The sequence below is a fragment of the Gadus chalcogrammus genome, chromosome 11 (genome assembly GCF_026213295.1).
Source record: "Gadus chalcogrammus isolate NIFS_2021 chromosome 11, NIFS_Gcha_1.0, whole genome shotgun sequence".
Taxonomy (NCBI): domain Eukaryota; kingdom Metazoa; phylum Chordata; class Actinopteri; order Gadiformes; family Gadidae; genus Gadus; species Gadus chalcogrammus.
Window position 1 is genome coordinate 18,847,283 of NC_079422.1, and position 27,729 is coordinate 18,875,011.

At 47.7% G+C, this 27,729-nt stretch overlaps 1 protein-coding gene across 1 annotated transcript in view; it reads right to left on the reverse strand.

Moving 5' to 3' along the window:
• dnah5 (dynein, axonemal, heavy chain 5) overlaps positions 1–27,729 on the reverse strand; it is a 144,043-nt gene that overhangs the window by 34,964 nt on the left and 81,350 nt on the right. Inside the window, exons 61-72 of the mRNA XM_056601475.1 lie at positions 21,537–21,804; positions 20,530–20,653; positions 19,987–20,094; positions 19,176–19,290; positions 17,106–17,282; positions 12,307–12,510; positions 10,726–10,905; positions 8,353–8,490; positions 5,675–5,810; positions 5,116–5,297; positions 1,185–1,319; positions 265–420 (exon numbers count right to left, since the gene is read on the reverse strand). Of these exons, the coding sequence (XP_056457450.1) occupies positions 265–420; positions 1,185–1,319; positions 5,116–5,297; positions 5,675–5,810; positions 8,353–8,490; positions 10,726–10,905; positions 12,307–12,510; positions 17,106–17,282; positions 19,176–19,290; positions 19,987–20,094; positions 20,530–20,653; positions 21,537–21,804 (1,923 nt within the window). The remainder of the gene's footprint in view (positions 1–264; positions 421–1,184; positions 1,320–5,115; positions 5,298–5,674; positions 5,811–8,352; positions 8,491–10,725; positions 10,906–12,306; positions 12,511–17,105; positions 17,283–19,175; positions 19,291–19,986; positions 20,095–20,529; positions 20,654–21,536; positions 21,805–27,729) is intronic.

Below are 27,729 nucleotides of genomic sequence, written 5' to 3' on the forward strand. Positions count from 1 at the left end.
CCTGGCATTTAATTGCAGTAGGTTTGGGAGTGGAAGGTGAAAAAAATTGCCTTATTGTGTGCAGTAGAATTTTGATGCATCATAGAATCTAATTGAATCGAATCGTTACCTGGTGAATCGTAATCGAATCGTGAGGGCAGTGCCAATGCACACCCCTAATATATACAGTATATACACATACACACACATATCAACACCACCTGTATGCATATCTGGCAAGTCCCAACCCAGGGGAAAGACCACAGGGGAATTGGACCTCCTTACCTTATAGGTAGAGCCGGTCTTGATGAAGTTCTTCTCCAGGACGTTGTCCAGGGCAGGGTCCAGCTCTTCTTCTACATCCTCGATCAGAAGGGGACGTCCCAGGGACAAGCTGTCCTCCAGGTGGTTCCGGAAGTACTTGTGGTTCAAGGAGGTGATCTGGGAGACACCGGGGAAGAGAGGAAGAGGACAATGACGACTATAGGAGCCTGATTCTCTTGGTCGAATTCCTCTCTTATGCTGTTCTAACGTTGTCACCGAGTCGCGGCAGGGTCTGAAATAGCCACCCATAAAACCCTCTGTGACAAGAACACACGGTTTCATGGATGCTTGTTTAAGAGGGATTTAGAAAGTTAGATTGCAATACTATGCTAATCCTCAGGCAAACAGGAGAAGGTGAACGTCGCAAATCAGAAAGGCGATTGCGAAATCAGTTTTTCTCAGTCAGGGAATGTCTGGGAGAGAAGCATTTGCGATCGGCAGAGAGTAAATGGTTTAAAGACGTTGAAGGCGTTAAAAATGTAATCTTCGACCCTAGGTCCGACCGGTTTCAAAACTTAATGATGTAGATAAACCAGTGACAGAAAATACAGACTGAAACTATTGGCAGGATTGTTAAATAGTCAATCCCAAAGCGGTCGAGAGTTGTTGTGACTTTTTTGAAATTCGTAAAACATGAGTGTATCGAAAACTTTGACAGCTCCAGACAGATGGATCGTCTTCTTTAAACAGCAAGACAAGACTCAATAGCCAAAGATATTAGAAACTTTGAGAGGGATTAAGATATGAGCCTGGAGCGCTGCATTCACAGCCATGTTGCATTCAGTTTTGCTGCAGCAGAAGTAAAGTCAGTCATCCATACTGGGTGAACGGGAGGGTCGGTTACTCTGACGTCTGACTGATGAGGCGGGCGGTGGACCGACCTGCAGTTCGCTCCCGGTCTCCTTGTTCTTGATCCAGATCTTGCCCTGGGTCTGGGGGTCGATGAGGAGGGGGAAGCGAGCGGCCTTGGTGACGATGATGCCGTTCTGGATGGACAGGTCGTCGTTGGGCAGGCCCTGCAGGTGGTCAGAGGAGTGCAAGGTCAACGTCCAATCATGCACAAAAAAAGGGAAATCCAGGCTAGCATATCGGGATTTAATTAAATGGATTTTTACCTGGCTGAAATATAGATAATATTATTATTATATTAATATATTCACACACACAAACACACGTCGGTGGGCTGTAAGGGCCAGCAATGCCTTCTCTAATGGCCGAGGAGATGATCAGAATTTGGAGTGCCAGTTAGATTTTTCGTTTTATAACGCACAATAGCTGAATGAGGAGAATCATTATATTTGGTGGGTGGAAATGGCAGAAAGCGAAATTGGCAAATAATTTTTTTAAAAACCAGGAAAAGATTTTAAAGAAATAGTGCGTGTCGACCAACCCCACACCTTGTAGCCGTGTCCCAGTAGGGGAAAGGACATGCGGTGCACTTTCAACTCATTGCAAATCATGTTGCCGGGAATGCCTATTATTTGCAGCTGACTGATACGGTGTCTGGGGCCACGCTGGGTGAGCAAACCGAGTGCAAATTGCCGAACCGAGGCAGCAGCGATACACCAAAGCGCGGCAGGACCCTCGCGAGCCAAAGCACGATTGACAATGTTCAGAGATACGCGAGTGGATCAACAACTCAACAAACAAATGCCAAGGGAAGCAGGCCTCCTCGACGAAAGAGTCAATGGAAACAGAGAAAGGCTGAAAAGACAGACGATCGATGGTGTATTCTTTCTAGGTGAACAAGAGCTCTCATTAAGGGGTCGCGGTGCAAGCAAGGAGTCAACAATGAGGGGTGAGTATGTCAAGCTTGTTTCCTTTCTGTCCGAGCACAACACAGACCTGCATTACCGACTTTACACTAACAAAGTGTCTGCTGGGACTAACTGGGCACAATACAAAATAACCTGATTAGTGCTATCGCTGAGGTGATTGGGAGAGGAGATACAAAGGGAGATCTATAAAGCACCTTCTTTCACAGTTATGCTGGAGGAACCTCCAGCATAACTGTGCACATTGACTTAATATAGGACTGACCCAGGGGACACTGAAGCTGCGTTTTATTTTCCAGATTCCCTAAATTACACAAAGCTGCTCGGCGATATTTGCCAGCGGTGTCTTTGTTGTGTGACACCAACAAGGTGGTGAATAGTTCCTGATTGGTCAGCACGGTCTTTAAGAAGATAGTTTCCCTAAAGGAGTGATGCAGCACATAATAGACCCCCATGATCAGTTAGACGACGACTCTGTGCTGTTCTGATTGAGAAATTTAATTTTCTGCTTTCCACTAAATCTTTCGGTATTCAAATGTGCTCTCTGGAATACTGAAGAACAAATCACGCGAGGTACAATTCCCTCTCACAGGAATGGACGAGTTTTGTGACACCACTGAGAGAGAGGCGATGTGGGGAGGTGTATGATGTATATGCCTAGTGCAGAGGGACAGGGGGGCACTAGGAACCAGAATCTCCAAAGCGACATTTTGGAGATATTGAGACATTGAAAACCATTGAAAAACCACAAGAAAGTCAGAAGTGTTAAACATATCCAAATTAATTATTGGATGCAGCCTTGTCCAGCTCGACATCGCCAGAGGAGGAAAGGAGCGAGGAGACAGAGAGCAGAGGAACGTTCTTCGACTTGCCCTGGCTCAAAACAGACCTGTGATGTGCACCAAGACCGATAAACAAGGGCTATGCCGACCTCCTCGCTTGCCTTCAGCAGGAAGTTTATGTGGGAGCATCTGTCAACTTTATGCATTGATAGTTTGGCGGTGAGCATCCCAGTATCTACTGCCTCGGCGGAGCGAACATTTTCAAACCTAAAACGCATTGAAACGTATCGAGGAATAAGACTGTGCTGGCCCGACTGTCACCATCTGCCTCCATGGCAGAGGAGAAGGAAGGAAAGCACAAGGGACTTTCTATCTGAACTTTATTGGACCGTGTCATTGAACTATTTATAAAGAGAGAAAGGATGGACTTTGTTTTCAAAAGATGAGCAGCTTCGGTAAGTTTGATGGATTTGTATTTATCTATACTCGACGGTCCTGGATCAACCAGGCGTCTTAAGGGGGCTTCGGATTTCATTACTTGGTTTTATGTTTTGCCCTCTCCTTTTCAACTTTTTGAATCTATGGAAAAATAGCACAAAACTGAATTATTGAGAGATACAGGTGCACTTAGCTCTTGTTTCAGAAACATAAACAGCACCGTTTGTCGTGAGCAGGTGCCATAGCTGTTAATAGCTATGAATTCATATTATTAATATCATTATTATATGTATTATTATTGCTTGCTTTAGATCTTTGCTGCTTGTGTGAATGATTGTTCAGATTGTGGGGCCCATATGTGCATTTAGGCCCAACCGCTTGGCTGCAGTCTGTTGGGAAGCCTCTTGAATCCTTATGGTGTTATTTGTGTACTGCATCTTTTTGCTTGCCCGGTTTGTGAGTGAGTTAATGTGACAGGTTGTTGGCTCTTGTTCGGTTGGTCGTGACATTGATTTTTGATATGAGGTGTCTATTTGTGATGATCCTTTCACACTGCGCATTAGCGGTAGATCCTTGATGGTTTCTGTCACCATGTATTCATGCCCCTCTAATTAGTGGGTTGTAAGTCTCGTAGATGTTGAGCCTTGTGTTAAATCACTTTATCCCACTCGATAAAGGTTACCGTCACATGGGTAATAGGCTGATGATCCTTTCACACTGCGCATTAGCGGTAGATCCTTGATGGTTTCTGTCACCATGTATTCATGCCCCTCTAATTAGTGGGTTGTAAGTCTCGTAGATGTTGAGCCTTGTGTTAAATCACTTTATCCCACTCAATAAAGGTTACCGTCACATGGGTAATAGGCTGGTTACATCGACTCAATAGGCCTATAGTCATAGTGTCACTCTGAGTTTATTTGAAGGTGCAAATAACAGCATGATAGCTATGAAAATTGAGGTGTGAAATACATGGCCCATCACTGTTAATATATATATATATATATTGAGATAGATCTTAGATCTATGTATCTAGATCTCTAGATCTCTATGTATCTAGATATAGATATTTGATATACAGAAGGACCTTGATGTTTTCATGGTAATATGGTCCTGGGCAACAATGTTAACTTTTGTTATTCTACTCACAGGTCTTTGAAGGCACCTGCACACTGTCCCAAAGAACACCATCACCCAGCTATAGGATGTTGGCTGTTGATTCCGACACGTTCGCCAACAAAATACAGAATCTTACAAGAGTACAGAATCTTACAAGTTCCATGCCCCCATCGGGCATGGAACACACCGTGGCCTCAGTGCGTGTTTGTGGAGGCGGTGTGCTAGAGCCTTTAGTGTGACCGATTGGTTTTTCTCAGGAGACTCCTGAAGGAGTGGGGGACGGTTACGCAGAACGGAGAAGTTCTGGGCCAGGAAGCTTCAAGTTATTTAGTGAAGCTCAGGAATGAGTAAATATATATTTGAGATATTTTTTTGCCTTGTTTTCCTAGATTTTTTGGATGCTATGAAAATTAACTTTTCATTGGCTCATCGAAAGACTCACACACACACACACACACACACACACACACACACACACACACACACACACACACACACACACACACACACACACACACACACACACACACACACACACACACACACACACACACACACAAAATGTTTTACGAGGTGGCTATGATTGGAAATCAATTGATACCCAGCAAACACCCGACCTACATTCATTACGAAACTAAAACGCTGATATGTGGATGGTCTGGGGGGGGGGCTGTGTGGGACGCGGTGGGCGGGGCTCTGACCTGCAGGTTCCACTCGCCCACGGTGGGCGCGTCGATGAGCAGCTCGGTGAGGTTGAGGTTGTTGGCGAACGGGATCCGCCGCTGCTTCAGCTCCTGCTGCCAGTCGGCCAGCAGCAGATTCCGGAACTCCTGGTTGAAGGGGCCAGAGTAGGACAGGAACGCCGTGGCCAGCAGCACGTCGCCTGGAAAACGGGGACACGGAGAATGTACCAACGCTCATGATTACTATATTTGGGATTTTATTTGGGATTTCTTAATAAATTGCAGAGTTAGATTGTTATATTTTGATCGATGAGTGTAAACAAGTCATAATTGCAGCCCTGACTCCATCAATATGATAACTAAAAAATCTGTATTACATAACATAACATGATGAAAGGCATCATACGTAGGTCATAAGATATCCTTTGAGCAGTGCAGTACAGTACTGGGCACCACAACAAAAGATCACAGAACATCACGCCCCAATAAAAGCCTCACAACTACACAAAGAAACGCACACGGTCGAACAAGGTCCGAAACTGACGTGAGTCGAGGTCGAACCGCGATGCTAACCCACCGACGAGGCGTTTGCTCTGGACCGCAAACTCCTTGCTCTGCTCCGTCCAGCGCAGCTTCTCCCCGGCCAGGCCGCTGATCAGGCTGGAGGCCGTCTGCATCTTCCGCCGGCACCGGTCTGCGTCCTCCAACAGCGTCTGCGGAGAGACATCACCAACCATCACAGGTCACTCTGCGTGGAAGGAATACCATCCAGGAGACAGGCCAGGGAGCTGTGTCTACCCTTGGTTCCCCATCCAAGTGGAGCAGGTTACTTTTGTCTTTTCTACATCTCCACACACACACACACACACACACACACACGCGCACACGCACACGCACACGCACACACACACAAAGAATATTGACCCAAAATTACAAGTCAAAGGTGACCTGGACAGGAGTTTCAAGATCTCTTACAAACAGCTGCACTATATAACTGCTATATAACTAACACCCTCCCAATAACTAACGATGCTACCTACAACATCGTAAGTATGTAGGTCATGTATGCAGACTGGACAACAGCGAACTACAGAAACAGGTCATATTTGACCTGGGGACGCGAAGAACGATTTGGACTAGGATTGAGAGGCTGCTGGACACGGATGTTCAGCAGGCTAGGAGGATGAGGATAAAGAGAACAGAGCTCCTGCGACTGCTGGACCAAAGGCTCAAGCAGGAGCGCCCCAAGGCCACTAATGCGTCTAGTGGGAAAATATGAGGATGATGATGACACACACGTCTGCTTTTGTTTGATCACTCCGTCGCCTTGATCTTTTCACAGCCTTCTCCAATTGCGTCCAATCTCAGGCCTATCTTTTCCTAAGTTAATTAAACTTGTTTTCTTTTCTTTAAGGGACGATCAGATTGCTTTAAAGCTAATCAGGCTCACGACGGGGTTCCGGAGGCCTGTACACTTTTTGGGGGCGGTGGAGCTGAATTGCAGAATGTAGCCTGCGAAAAACCACTGATGGCTGTTATTGGTTTTGGCGGCTTTGGGAAGACGATAATAAGGCGATATTGAGCGTTTAGCCACGGAGAGGGAAGCCTAAGTCATTCTGATGGTTGTGCTCGGCAAGGAACATCTACAGGCCATTTAACTTGCTGTCTCGTTAGCCGAGCAGAAAACGTACAAAGTGATGCATTGCGGCAGGCAGATTCCCTCCTCGATGGAGACTAGAGTCAAACAGGTTCTTTAGTTAAGGGAAGAACCTAAAGCCATTGTGACTGAACCATAACGGGGATTGCATACTGGTTTAATGACACAGAATGGTTGAGAAAATGCGTATAATTGTAATGCTTAATTTACAATAAGGGTACTATAATTCACCATTAATTACCATTAGTTAATGCAGTAATGAGCATTGACTTACAGTTAATTTGGAGTTAACTAATGGTATAGTAATTATTTAATGGTCCTCATGTAAACTAAGGTATACATGTATCTAACCCTAACCCCCCAACCTCTTATTACGCCAATCTGAACCTGAATCACTGAGACCATGCTATAAAATAATGCTTATTAATGTTTTATCTCATGTTTATTACTGGTTAATGAACGTACCTGTATTGTCAAGCGTTAATCATTCCAGACAACCCTTCCTACACAGTATCTATCCACAGTCAGAAAACATCAACATTATGTACTCGCAAACTGAAGGTCTTCTTCTATCTACTTATCAATGCCAAAATAGAGAATTTAGTGGAAAAACGTTATCAATAATCGATAGATGTAAGTGTCTGACCCCCTTATGGTCACATTAAAAATAACATTACTAAAAAAGGGCCTGGAAATTGAAAGAAAAACCTGGAAATCATTACATGATAATGAAAAATGATAGTCAAATGCACGGTCCAAATCTTGATTAAAGCAGAATTTTCTTTTACCTCCTGGATAGTTTCCACTTATTTACACATAATGTCAGCTTCAATTTGTGTCTTACACAGTCCATATGCACAGTTTCACACAGTTTCACACCGTTGTTGACCTATGATATCTGCCATGGAGCTATTGTAAAACACGTCTAAACAGCGTGTTTAACGTTAAATCCATACAGGTTAACTGAAACGTGACACATCGCCAAGGGCCCGGTTTGGTTTACAATTTGCTTAACTACAAAGTCGGAAAAACCTGGATTCATGGACGCTTAACAACAAGAATACAAATGTATTATTATAATTATAGATCATAAATGTATTAATGATCTGCCGATACTTAAGTTCGGCAATCAGAATCGATATCGGGGAGGAAAAAATCGTATCCGAAAATCTCTTTTAGTACACGCTCGCCCCCCGGACGGGCTTCCTGTCTCTCTCCCTCAAGCTCTCTCTTTCTCTGACTCTCTCTCTGACTCTCTCTCTCTCTCTCTCTCCATCAAGCTCTCTTTTTCTCTCTCCCTCAAGCTCTCTCTTTCTCTCTCCCTCAAGCTCTCGCTCTCTCTCTCTGACTCTCTCTCTCTGACTCTCTCTCTCTCTCTCTCTCTCTCTCTCTCTCTCTAGCTCTCTCTCTCTCTCTGACTCTCCCTCTAGCTCTCTCTCTAGCTCTCTCTCTCTCCCCTCCCTCTGTTTCTTTCTCTCTCTCTCTCTCTCTCCATCATGGCCTGGTTTTCAATCTCCCTGAAGAGTGCTCGAGTGACAGGCTTCTCTATCTATCTCTCCCTCCCTCCCTCCCTCCCTCCCTCCCTCCCTCCCTCTCACCTGCTTCTCCCTCATGGCCTGCTCGTACTCCGCCTGCACCACGTCCAGCTCCGCCTGCTTGGCGTCCAGCTCCGCCTGGGCCGCCTGCAGGTCCACGTTGGCCAGCGCCAGCCGGCCCTCCTGCACCGCCAGGTTAGCCTGGAGGGGGGAGAGGTAGCGCCGGGTGAGGCCCTGGGTCCGGTCTGCTGTCACTGGGCTACTCTGGGAGGACCGCCAAGGGTCTACCCGCCGACAGCACAACGGTAGACCCGTGGTCTCACTCACACTCATTACGGAATGAGTGTGAAACTGATACGGGGCGACTCTGGGCGGATCTCCATGGGACTACCCGCCAAAGCACCCGGGGTGAGTGGGACCCATGGTCTCATTCACACTCATTACGTTCACGGGTCTCTGAGAGGCACTTGGGCTGGGGAGAGGAGGAAGGGGGTCTGGAACATGGAGCGTCTCGCTGATGAGAACCCAGAGGAAAATGAGAGGAGAGAGAGGGAGGGGAGGGGGGAGAGAGAGAAGAATAGTAGAATAGACGAGAGTAGGAGTCCCTCGTAAAGCCTTAATTCCCATGTAATCTTTAGTTTCCATTTAGTTAATACTAGATTTAATTCCTGTATTTTAAGCCTCTGCATCGTGTTGAATTCAGAAACTATAAGGCACATAATGCATCATCATTTAGGAAACGATTGATGGGGAATGAGCGTGTTTTCCAAAATGTATCTGATCCTACTCTGAATGTCTGCAATCAGACATGAGTCGTTTACAGTTGGCAACTCGCAGTGATAGCGCTAGCTGCCATTTTGGCGCCTTCACTATCATTGGCTTGTGCCCTGTGCTCAAGCACATCCCACTGATTGGCTGAATTCAGATACAATTCTCTAGTGTCACGTGACAATCAGTGGACAGTAAGCCCGACCCCAGATCAGCGGCAGTTAGAAATATTTGCAGGAAGAAAAGAAGAAGAAATGCTTATAACCAGAAACATATTTTTCGACGGTATTAATATGGACACTCATCATTTTATGCAACCATATCAACCATGATATATCATATACCACCTTTCTATCGGGAAATCACCCATCCCTATTTGAAATTGAGAGAATGAGTGAGTGAGTGAGTGAGAAAGTGAGAAAGAGCGAGAGAGCTAGAGAGAGAGAGAGAGAGACAGAGAGAGAGAGGGAGAAAGAGAGAGTGAGAAAGAGAGAGAGAGAGAGAGAGAGAGCGTGAGATTGAGGGTAATTGGTGGTCGGATGAAGTGCTTATGACCAGGTCAGGGAGAAGGCATTTCAAAAGGCAATCGAGCAACAGAGCTTTAAAGAGGAGATCTGTGTGTCTGTGCTTGTGTGTGTGCGTGTTTGTACGTGTGTGTGTGTGTGTGTTCAGGATGTTTGTACTTATGTATGTGTATCTGTGTGTGTGTGTGAGAGTGTGTGTGCCTGTGCGTGTGTGTGTGTGTGTGTGTGTGTGTGTGTGTGTGTGTGTGTGTGTGTGTGTGTGTGTGTGTGTGTGTGTGTGTGTGTGTGTGGGCGATAACAAAGCCTGTCTGAGTCTAAGAAACGTGTCGGGCTTAAGGTGCGACCGCCAACAAGTAAACGGATTGGCCAGCTGTGCCGCTTAATTGGGAAGAGAGAGGTGAAGGTGAGCGCAGAGCGAGGAGAATTCACCAGAATCTCTTACAAAGCAAGCCCTGGCCAACCGATCGGGTCGGGGGCCACATTTGAAGACACAAAAAACAAGCAAGGGTAAGGAGAGGACGAGAGAGGGAAGGGGGGATGAGGAGGATACAGTAGAGCAGGCAGAGCAGAGGGAGTATCTGCAGTAGTTCTGATGCTTTGGGAGTGGGCGTAGCTTCCCTGTGCGAATAGCAACCCAACCAACACGGATAACACATGGGGTGTTCTGAATGCAATCAACGTGAAGGGAAGCGAGGGCCTGTCAATTGAATGCAACTATGTGGATGAAACCGGTTAGATCGGTATCCCAAACTGACACATTCTCATCCCTGCTCTGAATGGAGGATAATTGTCTTGAGGAATTGGTTTTCTTTCCCCTTATGCATTCTGGGCGTTTCATAATCTCCATTTGATTGAACATGGTGGTTCCATTCAGACGATATTGAACGCCAATTTTGTGCATCATTGTGGAGGGGAAAAAGATGATTGAATGTGTCAAGCAGGCTTTTTTATCTGGGCTTTGTACAATCTGCCTGAGTCTTCACTTGCACACACACACACACACACACACACACACACACACACACACACACACACACACACACACACACACACACACACACACACACACACACACACACACACACACACACACACACAATCACACATGCATATACACACACACACACACACACACAAGAGATACCTTCAACGGCAGGACTTCCTTGTTGATGGAGAAGAAGGAGGCCATGGCCTTGGTCCAGGAGGCCAGGCCGGCCACGTTGCCACACACCCGCTTGGCTGTTTCGATGTTGTAGTCGGCCATGTCGAAGTAGGGCTGCAGCAGCTCCACCACCTCCTCGTGGATGCTGTCCTTGGGGAATTGCTGGTTGGTGCGGGCGGGGGAGGGAGCGGGACCACAGGGAGAGATTACGGAGTGAAGGCATGACGAAGTGTGGTGACGAGATTTTGAATACAGAGAGTTTGGCGATGCTACGTCATTATGCTAATGTCTGTCGTTGTCGGGAACGTGGTGTGCGTCCCGATTTCGTACACGTTTAAGTGTAAAACGAGATCTTGTTGGATTGTTAGAGTAAACAAACAAACAAACCAAAAGGGGGAAAAGAGGGTGGAAAAGCTGGAAAGAAAACCCAACCAAAAAATTGTATATGAATAATAAAAACGACAACTTTTAGAATCGTATGAGTAAGCAAACAATCACCGCAGCACAGAACACGAGAGGGAGGATGAAAAACAACAACAGAGTGAACAAAGAAGTGTCAGAAAGATAGAGACTGAGTAATTAATAACAAAACACAGACGGACAGAGGACGTGGATGAAACAGATGAGCGTAGTAGGATTATGTATTGGTTATTATAGAGGGGAGAGAGAGAGGGTGAGAGAGAGAGCAACCTTGTTTTTGTATACCTTTTGTAGTACTTTGTAGTAATTTTAATTCATTTTATTATTAATGAATTAATTTGATTCAGATGAACTCCCTTACCATTCTTTCAGAATATACAGACAACAATAACTGCATTTTGAATACCACATTGAAGATTACATTTGAATGCACTGTTTACATAATAACACGTTAGATAAGCTTCGTCTGTGACTTTGTTGCAGAGACCAAAGATACAAACAGCTGAAGTACCATGTGGCCATCGAGGAGTCACGAGGCCTAGTTTATTCTAGACTTTTTTATCTTCAAATAACTCAACGATGATTTGGCACAAAAAGCCCGGAAGCATGTTTTTAGCTCATAACACACCCAGCCAGAGGCACCCAGCGTCACAGTACCTTATTTATTATGCTTCCATGGGAGCGCACTGCAGCCCCAATTATTCATTATATATAATTCGGAAAACTATATATATTTTTTTTTTAACACACAGCTGGCATCTGGTGGTGATAAACAGCTCACGATGGGGTTGTCTGGGCGTATGAATTCAGGTGTGAGAGTGGACACCTGCATGTACGCCGAAGACAACTTAAAAGTGGAAAAACGTGAACATGCAGAGAACAACAGCCGCGGGAAGGTGTTTAATCCGGGTACATGGTTAGCTCACTAGCGCGTTCAGCTTCCATCCTGGAACACCTAAATGCAACCCAAATTGCTAATTTACTCTAATTTTGTATATATATTATTTTAAGGCAAATTTCCTTTGCTTTAATACATTTTTTCTTAGACAAAATTTCTTGTACATTAAATCCAAAGCAAAACTCCTTGAACGCAAGTTCCTCGTGTACCAAGTTGGAACACGAGGACGATTGGCTTGGGCTTACCTGCAGGCTGCCCAGGAAGTTCCCGGCAGTCATGAGCTTGAGGGACTCCTGCCAGGAGGGGACGTGGCAGTGCTTCTCTGGGTCCATCCGCACGGTGTTCACCCGGCGCTGGAATAGCAGCAGGACGCAGTCCATGATGCGCATGATGAGGTGGGGCGGCCGGCCAAGGGTGCGCACCGTGGCGATGTCCGACGGCTTGATGGTCTGCGCCAGGGGAAACAGCAGCAGAAGATACGAGATGAGCAATGGGATTTCAAAGATTAAAACGTGGCCTGCGAAGCCCTTTGGGACTGTAGCAGTGTTCAGGGGGGGTGTACAAATCAAGTGGACTCAAGCGCTAAAATGTTGTACCATTCATGTATAATATTGTTGGTTGTTTCCTTTTCAGTTTGGAATCGAAGACAAATACAGAATACCGAATATAGAATGTACAACAACATTGGTTGTTCATTTTCAGTTGGGAAACGAGGAAAAATACAGAATACAGAATGCAGTATGAAGAATACAGAATGTGTCGAAACAAATGCCTCCCAAACACGCTGTATTGTGTTGTTCAGATGTCCTTTTGAGATGTAGTGAAGAGTATTTGAAATGACTGGAAAAGCCCATCTGGATACTATTCTAAATACATTGTAGCCTCATTCATTTCTTATGTTTTTACTGGCAGCCAGCCACACAGAAGTTTGCACACATACAGAAACTAGCACACACCCACACTTATCTATGGCCTTCTGCAATTATTCAGTACTGTGAGGAAGCCAGCAGGGTTCATGTGTGAGGGACGAGGTGTACACTTCCGCAATCAATAACCATGGTGAGGAAAGAGCCCTTTGGAACATGCGTGTCACGGTTGTGCGATACAAAAACATCACAAACCGCTCATTGCCACACACGCATGGCTCATAAAGGAGCTGTAGTTTAATTAGCATAGAATGCCATTGTCATCCGTCAGCTTTTAGTGAGGGAAATGCTCTATGAGGATATGTTTCGAGTTGTCTGTGCCTGCCTCTGTATTAGCCATTTTAGACAGCTCCTGGCTCATCCCTCATCTCATTCTCATCCCTGATTGGTTAGGGGAATCAATCTTGCCGGTCAATCACAGGTCTATGAATATATAAAAAACTTGTCATGGGTTGAGAAACGTAGTCAGAGAGAGAGCACCAGGTTTCTATATTTTGCGGGGGGGTTTCAAGGGGGGGTTTGCTCTCTTCTTTTCTATCTTTCTCAATGTGGACCTCTTTAAAGCCATCGTTTGGTAAAAAAAAAGCCTTTAAGTGTAAGACTTTTTAACATGATGGTCTGGTTTGTCAATACACCTTCGAAGCTTGGCTTTGGCTACGTCCAAAATAAGCCGTTATACTGTGTTTTTGAACTGCAGTTTTTTAAATGTGCTCGACCGTGATAGAGCTGGCACTAGTCTTTAATGCGGGGACACCCTCGTGGGTTCGGGCCCCAAAATAGTTTCTCAATGGCCACACTTAGCACGGTCCTGCTGCCAGAAACTGGCCCAAATCGTTGCAAACGGCCCCAAACTGAGGAAAGAACAGGAATACTGGAAAAACGTTTTCATGTGCCTACATTTGACTATTTTACGTTTTGACCATGTAGCTACCCTCACAATATCAAAGGATTACAATGAAACGCCATTGGCAGATGAGTTCAAGTAAGGATACAGCTTGGATTAGCTATCACTCAAAAGCAATGTCCCGTCGACACAGAATCAGGTCAGAGAGCAAGTGGATCCGTGGCATAATGTGAGGCTAAGCATTCATTCAAACCGTATGCAGGGGGAACCGAAATGCCCACCACACACAATAAGCCCCAAACGTTACTTCACTGAGCCCACCACTTTGTATAATGCCAGCAGTGGAGTCAAGCAGCCTAGACACCCAAAGGTAAAGCCTTAGCTCTTGTCGATGCCCAGCTTTTGCGCCTGAGAGGATAGTGAACGGCTTGTCAAAGTTGGAGACATGTAGAGGAAAATACTCGATGTGGGACATACCCACACACACACATTTATAGCATAACAGGGATTAGTCAGGCCAGCGGCAGCCCTAAGGAATTATTAACACAGTGTGTGGAGGGGGCATTCCCACGGGAGAGGGAAAGGCAAGAGTGGAGGAAAATGAAGTATCAAGCCCAGAAATTGGGCAGAGAGAGGGTGAATAATAGAGCGTTGTAAGATAGAGAGAGAGAGAGAGAGAGAGAGAGAGAGAGAGAGAGAGAGAGAGAGAGAGAGAGAGAGAGAGAGAGATTGTGGTTGGGGAGAGAAAGGGAGGGTGTGAGAGAGAGAGAGAGAGAGAGAGAGAGAGAGAGAGAGAGAGAGAGAGTGAGGGTAGGAGAGAGAGAGAGAGGGAGAGAGAGAGAGAGAGAGACAGTGACAGTAACAGAGACAGTGACAGTGACAGAGAGACAGAAAGACAGAGAGAGATAGAGGCCTCTGAAATGACGGTGGCAGAGTATAAATTGAGGGAGAGGGAATTGGGTGATAAAGTAGAATAAATTAGTGATTCCTGGTGGGCCTCCGCTATTTACAGAAGCACATAGAGTAGCAGACGGCATGCAGTGGGGGGCTGAGATAATGGATGGAGAATAATCACACAAGTACAGAACAGAATTAGAGAAAATGACTAACTGAGGGAGGAAGTCTGGAGAGAGAGAGAGAGAGAGAGAGAGAGAGAGAGAGAGAGAGAGAGAGAGAGAGAGAGAGAGAGAGAGAGAGAGAGAGAGAGAGAGAGAGAGAGAGAGAGAGAGAGAGAGAGAGAGAAAAAAAATGAAAAGCTGGAGCGAGATGAAAAGCGTAAAAAGTGTCTGGGGCAGATATTTAGAGATGGGATCAGAAAAAGAGCCAACCAGCGGAGTATAACGGAGAGATGGATTAAAGCCATACTTTAGGAGACAGGGCATACTCCCCAGCGAGGCAGGTATGGCTGAACAACCCCCATCCACATCCCAGAGCACCTTCATCTCATATCGCCTCCTGGCTGCAATTACCACACTGCTGCCCCCCTCCTCCTCCCACCTACTCCTGCCTGCTCCCTGCTCTCCTTCCTTCTCCTCCCCCCACCTCCCACCTCCTCCTCCCACATCCCTCCTCCTCCTCCTCCTCCCCCCACCTCCCACCTCCTCCTCCCACATCCCTCCTCCTCCTCCTCCTCCCCCTCCTCCCACCTCCTCCTCCATCTCCAATCTCCCCGCTCCGCTTCCCCTGGTCTCCAAGCACCCCCCCCCCCCCCCCCCCCCATCCATGGCTGCCCGTCATATTAGCGTGGCCCGGTGCACCTGGCTCGGGGCTTAGCCTCCCAGTCCAATAAGGACCGGGGGGCCCTCGTGGATAAAGAGCTCCACACGTGGTGCTGCCAAGTGAGCAGGTTGAGCTCTCCGAGCCACCCGGCCACGGTCGGCCTGATATACTCAATGAGATACTCTCGACGTCGATAAATCAGTCAAGCAAAACCAGCTCCAGTCTTTCAGTTTTAATCGGGAAGGAGGGAGGAGGGGATGGGGGGGGGGGGTTTCTGTGTGGGTGACTCCGGAGATCAAATGACAATGGTATTTGATTCCAACTGTTTAATAACACGCTGCCGAAAATGTCATTAGAAGTGATGAGACACTTGCCTGGGAATTAACACACACACGCACGCAAGCACGGACGTACGCACACACAATAGCGTGCACATACGCACACCACACATACATAAAAATGAACAAACACACACAAAGCTCATTATTATATTCAAAATCACACATACACAGACATGCATCAAGAAAGAGAGCGGGAGAGCGAGAGAGATACTGAGAGAGAGAGAGAAATAGAGAGAGGGTAAAACCGAGACGGAGATGGATACTAAAATACCCTTGTCTTGTTGTTTCCGGTGGTTTGATGACTCAAGCGATACATTAATCAGTGCCGTTATTAAAGGACTCCAGCCGTTCCTTTATCTGGCAGCCGCTCTATCACGCCTGTTTTAATCTCAATCAGCCACACCACCTGTCAATGTCACTATGCGCTGAAGACATTTTGATGTGACATATTGACGACATGTTTTTTGTTATGGCGGAAAATTGGATAATTTTGAGTGAGATGTCTCTGAGATGTTTCCTTTTCGCGACATTTTCCTCACTTTCTTTCTCCCTTCTGTTAGATTGTTTCTCTTTTGACTGCTTTACTTACGATTCATTGATGACATGGCCTTTTAATTTTTTTTTAATAAGGAATGAGTCAGGGTTGGGAATCTCACTCACGGACGCCTACAGGTTGACAGGGTTAGGTTATGGTTTCTCCCGCGTTGAAGAAAACTCAGTTTAGACTTCACTACGTTGACAGCGGGGGGAAACATGTCTGAACAAAGGAAGTTCGGCATAATGTGGCTTAAAAAAAAGATATGCACACTGGCTAGCTAAGAGCTAACCGGTAAAATGGCTGTTAAATTTCACATATTACTGTATTCAGGGCGAGATATCAAATATCCAAACACATATTGCATAATTACACATAATCAAATTATGTGTAACAACGTCAACCAACATTTATACTATAATTTACTTCCCATTAACGATGAAACGCTGCAATGGTTGGAAAACCGGCGCTCTGAAATTATAACAGAATTACCAACCTTGGAATAATAAATGTATAAATAAATAAATTTGGTTGAAACAACTGAACGGACAATTCCATTCAGTTAAATTTTTAACACGTTGGCGCTCGTTTTTCCAGTCATCTTGAACGCAGCATTGAAACGAGGACTTCTCAACTGGGATTGGCCCCGCCCCTAACCCTTATCCTTAGCTCCGCCCACCTGCAGCGCTGCCTCCGCCTCCTGCAGGGCGGGCCGGGCGGCCTCCAGCTTCTCCTTGGCGATGGCCTTGTCCACGGAGATGCTGTCCACGATGGCCTGGGCCTTGTCCTTCACCTTCTGCACCTCCACCTTCACGCGCTCGGCCGCCTGCGCCTTCACCGTCACCTCCTTCAGCACCTGGGGGGGGTGGAGGGGCAGGTTTAGTTTAGTTTAGTTTATTAGGATCCCGATTGGCCATTACGCAAGGCAACAGCTACACTTCCTGGGGTCCACGTTTAACAAGACAAACGTACAATAAATCAACAATAGCCTACAAAAGAAAACAGGATAAAGAAGAAAAGAGAACAGATAACCAAAAAAATACAATTCTGACATCATAGAGAGGGAACAGAAAGACATCATACATAGGAAAAATTATGAAGTAAGCAAGTGGGTGAGGAAGGGTTAGGCACGGTCGTCTGGTAAGGTTAGTTGGGAATACTTTACAATTAAGGTACATGAGCTAATCGTTCATTCAAATAGTTATTGCGGTATGAGCGTTCACTAAGTTAATTAACATTTAAGTAGTAATCATTTGCTATGCATAAGCGTTATTTATGGTGATGTTAATTAAAGTACTCATTGATATTATTAGGGTGAGGGTTAACCCTAACCAACTAACCCTAACCCTATGCTAATGCTATATAATAATGCTTATTACTGCATTAACTCATGTAAATCAATGGTTAATTAATGTAGCCATATTGTAAAGTGTCACAAATTAATTGATTGCTTAGGTAATGTCAAATAAGGGGTTTGTTTTCGTTAGGTGGTATGTCGGGTAAGATCTGTTATGCTATGCTCTGCTATGCTAGCGTACCACCATGTGGTACGATATGTTACACAGCCGTTGGCTGTATGCACACAGGCCCTGCAGTCAATGGCTTTTCATGCTATTAATGTCATTTAATTACACCGCCGTAGACATATGGGACAAAAGCTTCGAGCCGGTTCCCATTCTTCTACAAACTATAGCTGGAACGCTGGACTAGGGACCTCGTGTTAAACGTAGCTTTCTAGGCTAATTCTAGCAGATTCGTGGCTTTCTAGCTCAATCTGGGACGGTAACTAATGCTCCATTATCCCTGTTAAATCAATGATTGAATAAATAAGTGTGCATCATTTAGCCGAAGACCGAAGAGTCTTCGGCTGTTGGAGAGCTCCCGTCGAAACAGATCAGCACCTCATTGGTCGACAGAGGACATAGTGATTACCCTGCGATCATTTTCCTTAGGTTACCCCTTGTTCCCCTGGCAACCCCTCGTCCACTGAACCAATTCAACACATCTCTTCTTCAGTCATTTACCGTGACTCTCAATGTGGCATTGATATTCGTCGTTCCACACAGCGCATTCAATTACACTAATGGATTTAAGGATAATTCCCTGTTAATGCTTGAGTTAATAGGACAAGGTATTGAACAATGGCTGCAGTGTGTAGCATTACTATGGATTTACGAACTCACGTGTACACCTCTGAACAATTACACACTAAGGACAAAATAATAAACAAATTCGCCTGACTTCTTGTACACACAAGCACTCACTTACATGCCTGACTCCTTCCTGTCCAATACTCTCTCGCACACACGTAAACAAAGACACACACACATACATATTCACACACACACATTTTTTTCTCACTCATTCTGCATGACCTGACCCCTATAGGAAGATAATCATACTGTACACACCCAGTGCACGCACGCACACATACACACACACACACACACACACACATATACACACACACACACACTTTTTCTCACTCCTTTTGCATGACCTGACCCCTATAGGAAGATAATCATAGTCCACACACTATGTGCACGCACACACACACACACACACACACACACACACACACACACACACACACATTTTTTCTCACTCCTTTTGCATGACCTGACCCCTACAGGAAGATAATCATAGTCCACACACACACACACACACACACACAAACACACACACACCCCCCGTCCCTCCTAAGTCGTCCCGACAGCGGCCAGGGCTCCGGGGGCGCTGGGTGACCCACCATGTCGGCCTTGTCATTAGCCACTTGCAGCTCCTTCTCCTTGACCTCCAGCTCCTGGCTGAGGGCGGCCACCGACTCGGAGGCCTCCTTCAGCTTCTGCAGCCCCGTGTTCATCCTGGAGTGGACAGCAGACTGTTATCAACCCTGCTGCCTATGTGTGTGTGTGTGTGTGTGTGTTTACCGTTTTTGTGTGTGTGTGTGTGATTACCGTTTTTGTGTGTGTGTGTGTGTGTGTGTGTGTGTGTGTGTGTGTGTGTGTGTGTGTGTGTGTGTGTGTGTGTGTGTGTGTGTGTGTGTGTGTCTATTTATATGCGTGTGTGTGTGATATCCTCGTTTTTGTGTCTTATTCTAGTTTTTGTGATCCTTGTGTGTGTGTGTGTCTGCATGCATGTATATTTATGCATGTGTGTGTGTACGTGTGTGTGCATGCGCGTATGTATGTATTTATGTATGTATATGAATGTGTGTGTATGTTTGTGTGTATCTGCATTTGTGTCTGGTGTGTGTGTGTGCATGCGTGTATGTATGTATTTATGTATGGATATGAGTGTGTGTATGTTTGTGTGTATCTGTGTGGTGTGTGTGTGTGTGTGTGTGTGTGTGTGTGTGTGTGTGTGTGTGTGTGTGTGTGTGTGTGTGTGTGTGTGTGTGTGTGTGTGTGTGTGTGTGTGTATGTGAGTGTGTGTGATTGATACTCGTTTTTGTGGATGTGTGTGGATATGTATCTGTGTGTGTGTGTGTGTGTTTGTGTGTGTCTGTGTGTGTCTGTGTGTGTGTGTGTGTGTACAGATATGTCTGTAGTACCACTCACCTTTGGGCCAGGGTCTGCACCTCGGAGCTCTTCTCCCTGTAGATCTTCTTGTAGCCCTGGATGAAGGACAGGTAGGACTTGGGTGTGACGTGGGTCGGTCGTCTGTACCTAAATCGCCATGGGAGACACAACAGCAACAAAATGGATTGAAGCAGAACACCATATGCTGAACAGCAATGTTTATCATGTTTTTCTCCTTATATATTTATCTATGTATATTTAATTTTGGCCAACAAGGCACCTAATAATATAACACGCAATAATAATAATAATAATAATATTTGTATTATTAATATTACTATTATTTGTACTATATACATAATTACTAATTAGAATAAAATATATAATTATTATTAATTATGTGATTATTAAAACAAATATAATACACAAATCGAGGCCTTCCTATGTAAGAAGGTAGGCCCGTTTATTTGACCAGTGAGTGATGATCCTTCCCAGGCTAGGTCGTCAGCTTCCCAGGCTAGGTCGTTAGCTTCCCAGGCTTGGTCATTAGCTTCCCAGGCTAGGTCGCTAGCTTCCACGTACCTCTGGAAGTAGTCGACACACTTCTCGGCCACCCCGTCCTGGAAGGAGCCCATGCACTGCACCACCTCAGCCTTCACCTGCAGCGAGCACTCGATGTCAAACACAGACAGGAAGTGCTCCGACACTACAGGAGAGAGCGAGAGCGAGAGCGAGAGAGAGAGAGAGAGGGGGGGAAGAGAGAGATTATCTCTGTTAAATGTAAGTGTTTGGAGACAGAGGATGCAAAAAAAACATGACATACAGAATAGATTGGCAATTTTAAAACAGAAATTAATTCACCAATTCCCAGAGCCACCACTTACCTTTCCAATCCATTACGCACTCGAAGGCATCATAATTTAAACCTGATTGCATCTGGGGGCTATCTTAACATGGGTAATTGTGCGACAGCAAAGGAAATTATACCTTATTGAGATATTTAACATATATTACAACCAGTTCTATATTCTCAAATAAATAAGCAACATGTGGAACAGTCATCAAGAGAAAACATATTTTAATCAAAACAACAATCGTTGTTGGTGAAATTGGTTGTGGGTTAAACTTGAAGATTTATGAATATGTCTGCCTCTTTTTCGTAATTACTATTTCACACATAACACATATTGAAGACATTTTTCATCATTAAAATAAAACAGGGCTCCACCTGACTTCATGTTAACAGCTACTCCCAAAATATCCTCTCTAATTGTAGACAACGTGCCCAACATCTATTTTTGATATCAGAGGGTGTGAAGGACGGGAGGGGAGGCCTGCTTTTGTCATTGCTCTCGAATTTGAACTGCCACTATTTTTTTTTGCTCATTATTTGATCAACACATACTTTACGATATACGCTTGTAAAACCCAAAGCAATGTGATATATATCTGCTCAACCTTGGTTGAGCAGGTTCCTATTTTAACGTTATAGGAAAATATTAAAATATAAAAAATATTTGGGAAAGAAAAGAAAACAGGGGCCTTAACAGGGAAGCTAACTTATGAACAAAATGGCGTTGTTATAGTACCGGCCACGAGGGCGTCTTTGGGCCAGCGGCTGAACCAGTCCATGGTGCAGCCCGATATCAGCGCCGGGAACTTCAGGGCGCGGTTCCGGAACTTTTCCCCGACGGGGGAGAAGCACAGGACCACGTGGAGGTTCTGCCGGACCCGGGACATGAAGTACTCGTACAGGTTCTCATTGGTGGGCGGTCTCCGTGGAAACTCCCGCTTCATGGCGGGAATGAGATCGCTCAGGATCTCGTCGATCTCGTCGCGGGCGAACAGGTTGGACACCTGGTATACACGCACATGCACACATTCACGCACACACTTATTCATACGTTTGCATAATATGCTTGCATGTACATTTTGTATTTCAGAGTGAAACATGCATTCACACAATGCTAAACACACACACGCACACAGGCACAAACACGTACACAAACACACACACACACAGAATCTCATCTCATCACACACAGTGCCTTACATCCAAACACCATTCCATGGTCGTTTATTCCAATTTACCTCCAAGGTGAGGAGAAGCTGCTTCGACTGTTAGCGATGCTGTGTGTGTCGGCATGCAATGCGTGCGTGCGTGCGTGCGTGCGTGTGTGCGTGTGTGTGTGTGTGTGTGTGTGTGTGGTGGCAACCCGGCTTGGTGTGTAAGCCGCCTCCTTCCAATAAGCACACGAACTGGAGATTACTTAGAGCCAAAATTGCACTTTTATTCAATAGTAAATTATAAATCTATCAAACCAAACATAAAACTCAGCTTTGGAGGAATCAACAGTCTTTTTCCTCCGGGTGGAATCCCATCACCCATGAGACTGGTCTCTCCGCACACGCGAACCAGGAGAGCCCTGAATGAGTGTGGAAGCATGCTTTCTATTTCATTCCTACTGACCGCCAGAGGCGGTGCTTTAGCACTGGATGTTCCATCTCGCGCATGCGCAGGTCGAGTAATTATACCAAAAAAGTCACCTGTGACACCTGGGTGACCCGAGAAAGTCTATATATTCCGGAGTCACCCGAGGTTCTGTTCCTTCTATTTTCTCGCGGTAGCGTACTAGCAGGACACACAAACATTGTTTGTTGTAAGAGATACCATATTAGCTTGTCGCAAGTAGCCTTGTAACCCAAGGGTTGGTGCCTCGATTTAACTTCGTCCACCAAGGGCTGCGACTCGCAATTAGTTTGATATCGGCAGGGGTGAGTAAAGTGTGTAGGCTACGCGTAGTCGACTATCCGTCGGCTAGCGCGGCAGCCGATTTCACCTTTCTACCCTTTGCTTTAATTTGCTTAGAGCATTAATTGGCGGCTAGTTTTCAGTCGCCGTGTTATTCTTTCGGTCTCGCACCGTTTCTCGGGTGCGTTCGCCTAAGCCCGGTTGCTCATTTGTATGCGCCAGTGCGCGGCTTGGGGTCCAAGCCGCCGTCACTGTATTTATTTAGCCAGTTGCGCTCTTTAATTAATCGCCAGTGAGTGGCTTGGTTTTCAAAAAGCCGTCACTGTATTTTCCTGGCGCCGTCACTCTATCGTCGGGCGCATTATTGCTCGGGTGCTCTCGCCTGTAGCTTGATTGCCTAGCCTGCGCTGATTGCTCTCCGGTGCGCTGCTTGGATTACCAAGGCTCGCCGTCACTGTGTTGTTGCCGGGGTGTCGCGTCGTTGCTCGGGTGCTCTCGCCTAAAGCTCGATTGCCTAGCCTGTGTTAATTTGCTCTCCAGTGGGCTGCTTGGGTTTCCAAGGCTCGCCGTCACTGTTATTGTCGGAGTCAAGTGTCGCGTCGCTCGGGTGCTCTCGCCTGTAGCTCGCCGTCACTGTTATTGTCGGAGGGTCGCGTCGCTCGGGTGCTCTCGCCTGTAGCTCGCCGTCACTGTTATTGTCGGAGGGTCGCGTCGCTCGGGTGCTCTCGCCTGTAGCTCGCCGTCACTGTTATTGTCGGGCTGTCGCGTCGTTGCTTGGGTGCTCTCGCCTAGAACTCGATTGCCTAGCCTGTATTAATTTGCTCTCCAGTGGGCTGCTTGGGTTTCCAAGGCTTGCCGTCACTGTTATTGTCGGGGTGTCGCGTCGCTCGGGTGCTCTCGCCTGTAGCTTGCCGTCACTGTTATTGTCGGGGTGTCGCGTCGTTGCTCGGGTGCTCTCGCCTAAAGCTCGATTGCCTAGCCTACTGATTAATTTGCTTGCAATTTGCCGACATGCTAAGCGCCCATAGTTGTGTCACCTGCATGGCCTCCCTGCAGGCGGAGGATGGCCATGACCAGTGCCCTGCGTGTCTCGGGGTTGAACACCTCAGGGAAGCAGTGTCGGATAACCCGTGCATGAACTGTAGTTTCATGCCTCATGCACTGAGGCTAGCTAGGTTGGCTGAGGTGGAGGGCAGACCAGGGTTGCCCCCTTCGGGTCTTGGTCCTAGTGGCACCAGGCGCCGTGCCTCGGCAGCTGGGGGACCCCCCGGGAAGTCCCGTAAGGTCGAAAACTTGGCAAACCAAGTGAATAAGCTCTCGGATGAGGTTGCTCAGATTAAAACCCTCCTACAGAACCTCCAACCAGCTCAGGGTGTACCAGCCGCGGCCCCTGCGGCTGCGCAACCCACTTATACAGAGGATGACATGCTGTCTACAGCTGCGTCCTGTAGCCTTTTTGCAGAGGAGGAAGAGCAAGCGTCCCTTGCCTCTCAGGCGTTCTCTCAAGGGTCTCTGGGCGGCTCGGCTAGAGGGTCAGTGTCCGGCTGCGACACTGTTAGACCAGCCGTGCGAATGGCCCTGGCAACACTGGGGTTGGATGAAGCTCCTGTTTCATCTGCACATGTGAACGCCTTTTTTCCACAGGCCGCTCAACCTTCCGTTTTCTCTTTGCCCCCCTCTGAGCCGTACATCGCAGAGCTTCATAGATGCTGGCCAGATTCAAGGGCTCTCTCCCATCACACTAGTGATAGCAGAGGTCTGGCAACTATGGCCAATGCTGATTCTTATGGCTTGGACCGGTTAGCTCCGATTGAGCCTGCTATAGCGTCCCTGGTTGTCTCCCCGGACGAGGCTCTGAGAACCGATGCGCGCTGCCCTCGGCCCCAGTGCCGGATTACAGATGACCTCCTTACCAGGAGTTATAACATTGCTGCCCGTGTGGGACGTCTTGGGAATTCGCTCTCTCACATCGTTCTGGCGCTGTCTCAGACTATACGTGGGTCAGGTGCTGATCCTTCAGCACAGACCCTCAGTGATGCTTCACTGCAAACTTTTGCTTACATGACTAGGGAGCTAGGCAGGTTAATGTCAACTGTTACGTTGGCGCGCCGCCAGGTTTGGCTGGCGCAGTCACCGCTTTCGGAGGTGTGTCGACGGACCCTCCGTTCTCTTCCAGTAGTCCCAGGCCAGACATTTGGGCCAGCTGCTCTTCAGGCCCTGGAGCGAAGTGTACAGGTAGGCCAGGCTAGCCAGCAGTTTGCTAGCTTACGGCGTGCACCTCTGCTCCATTCTAGGCCGGGGGCCTCTGCGGTACCCCGTGCCAATAGCTCTCAACCACGTTCAGGTGGACAATCGAGGGGCCAGCACTTCTCAGCACGGGCTGACCAGCGCCGTAGCTCTGCGCCACGGGTGGCATTTCAGGCGCCAAGAGGTTCGGCGCCCAGTCGCCGCCCCCCCAGGGCCCCTAGGGGCAGGGGGGGTAGGTACTGAAGTCCAAGGGCCGGTCGTCGGACGCTTTTCTCAGCAGCACTTGAGCTACTGGCAAGAGCAGACCACAGACCCTTGGATAGTGTCCACGCTATCCAACGGGTACACACTACAATTCCGACGCCGGCCCCCAACTTTCAGCGGGATCAAGGTTACCGTGGTCACCAATCCCGACAGATCCCTGGTCCTGAGACAGGAAGTAGCCACCCTCCTTGGGAAGGGTGCCATCGAAGTAGTAGAACCACAAGAACAGCTCGATGGGTTCTACTCAACCTACTTTCTGGTACCGAAGAAGGATGGCGGGTTTCGCCCCATTCTGGACTTGAGAGGGCTGAATCAGTTCCTCAAGGTTCTTCCCTTCCACATGCTGCGTGTTGCGGACGTCCTCCAGGCTATCGCTCAGGGGGACTGGTTCGTATCAATAGACCTGAAAGACGCTTACTTTCACGTCCCTATTGCCCAACGTCACAGGCGGTTCCTCCGCTTTGCTTTTCTGGGCAAGGTTTACCAGTTCAGGGTTCTTCCGTTCGGGCTGTCTCTGGCCCCGCGTATATTTACACGGTGTGTAGCAGCAGCCCTGTCACCATTACAGGCCACAGGTATGGCGATACTGCCATACCTGGACGACTGGTTGGTCATTTCCCCAACTCGGGAGCAGGCGGTCAGGGACACAGCCACTCTCCTCAGCCATGTGGACCGGCTTGGCCTTATGGTCAATTTTACCAAGAGCAACCTTACACCTTGTCGGGTTGTGAGCTATCTGGGGCTGGTGCTCGACTCGGTGGCCATGCGAGCCTGCCTCTCTCCAAAGCGCGTAGCTACCATTCTGCAGCTGCTACAGCGCTTCAGGCGGGGGAAGTTGCTGGAATACAGCCTCTTCCTTCGACTGATAGGTCTGCTGACCTCAGCATCCATGGTGGTCCCACTAGGCCTTCTGGAATTGCGTCCCCTTCAGATCTGGGTGAATGGTCTCCACTTGGACCCCAAGTGGCAGAGACACAAGATGGTCAGGGTGTCTGGGCGGTGCCTTCGGGCCCTCAGACCCTGGAGAGAGAGGGCATACCTGATTGCGGGGTCGCCCTTAGGGAGGATAGCTTCCCGGCGGGAGGTTGTGGAGACGGACGCCTCCCTTTCCGGCTGGGGTGCAGTATGGCAGTGCAGGACTGTCAGAGGCCAGTGGGATGCCCAGCAGAGACTGGAGCATATAAATGTGCTGGAACTCCTTGCGGTGTTCTTAGCTCTCAGGCACTTCCTTCCAGTTCTGAGGGACCGACATGTTCTTGTCCGGACAGACAACACCTCCACAGTTTACCACGTCAACCATCAGGGGGGCACCAGATCGAGGCAGAGCCTGCGGGTCACGCAAGGGCTCCTTCGGTGGGCGTTCCCCCATTTTCTAAGCCTGAGGGCTGTCCATGTTCCAGGTGTCCGGAACACAGCGGCAGACCTTCTCTCTCGCCAAGGGCCACCCCCCGGAGAGTGGAGACTCCATCCGGAGGTGGTGGGGATGATTTGGGACAGGTATGGCAGGGCAGTGGCGGATCTCTTTGCTTCCGAAGAGACCACCCACTGTCCCCTTTGGTTCTCCTTGACGGAGAGGACCAGTCCCCTAGGGCAGGACGCTCTGGCTCATGCTTGGCCAGACAGCCTGCTTTATGCATTTCCCCCAATTCCCCTTTTACTGGCAACGCTGGACAGGGTCCAGCGTGGCTGTCACAGCCTACTTCTGGTGGCTCCACATTGGCCAGGAAGGCCATGGTTCCCACCATTACTGAAACTCCTCAACGGAGAGCCTTGGTGCCTCCCAGAGAGACGGGACCTTCTGTCTCAGGTAGGCGGACGCATATGGCACACGAATCCTGGCCGCCTGCGGCTGTGCGTGTGGCCCCTGAGAGCCAGGACCCACTGCTGAGGTCTTGCGACCAGTCAGTGGTCCGTACTATTTTTAGTTCAAGGGCACCCTCCACTAGGTTGCTCTATGCAAACAGGTGGAAGTTGTTTTCACAGTGGTGCGTGGCGCGGGGCGAAGTCCCGGAGACCTGCTCAGTGGTAGTGATACTACACTTCCTGCAGTCTGTGTTGGACAACAGAAGAGCTGCGTCTACCCTGCGTGTTTATATGGCCGCGATCTCAGCCACACACGCAAGGGTGGATAACCAGATGGTAGGGTCCCACTACCTAATCAGGCAGTTTCTGAAGGGAGCCCAGAGGCTTCAACCGCCGCGATCCCTGAGGGCACCATCATGGGACCTGAAAGTAGCTCTGAGGTCCTTATGTCTACCCCCATTTGAGCCACTAAGTCAGGCAGACCTGACGCGGCTGTCCATGAAGACGGCATTTCTCCTTGCCATTGCAACTGCAAAACGGGTCGGTGAACTCCATGCCTTGTCAGTAAGCCAGGCGTGTTTGCGCTGGCACGCAGATGGGTCAGGAGTGGTGCTCTGGCCGAACCCATCCTTCCTACCCAAACGATTGTCTCCCCATCATGTAAACCAATCAATCGAGTTGGCTGCTTTCAATCCCCCAGGCTCTCCAGGGGGTGC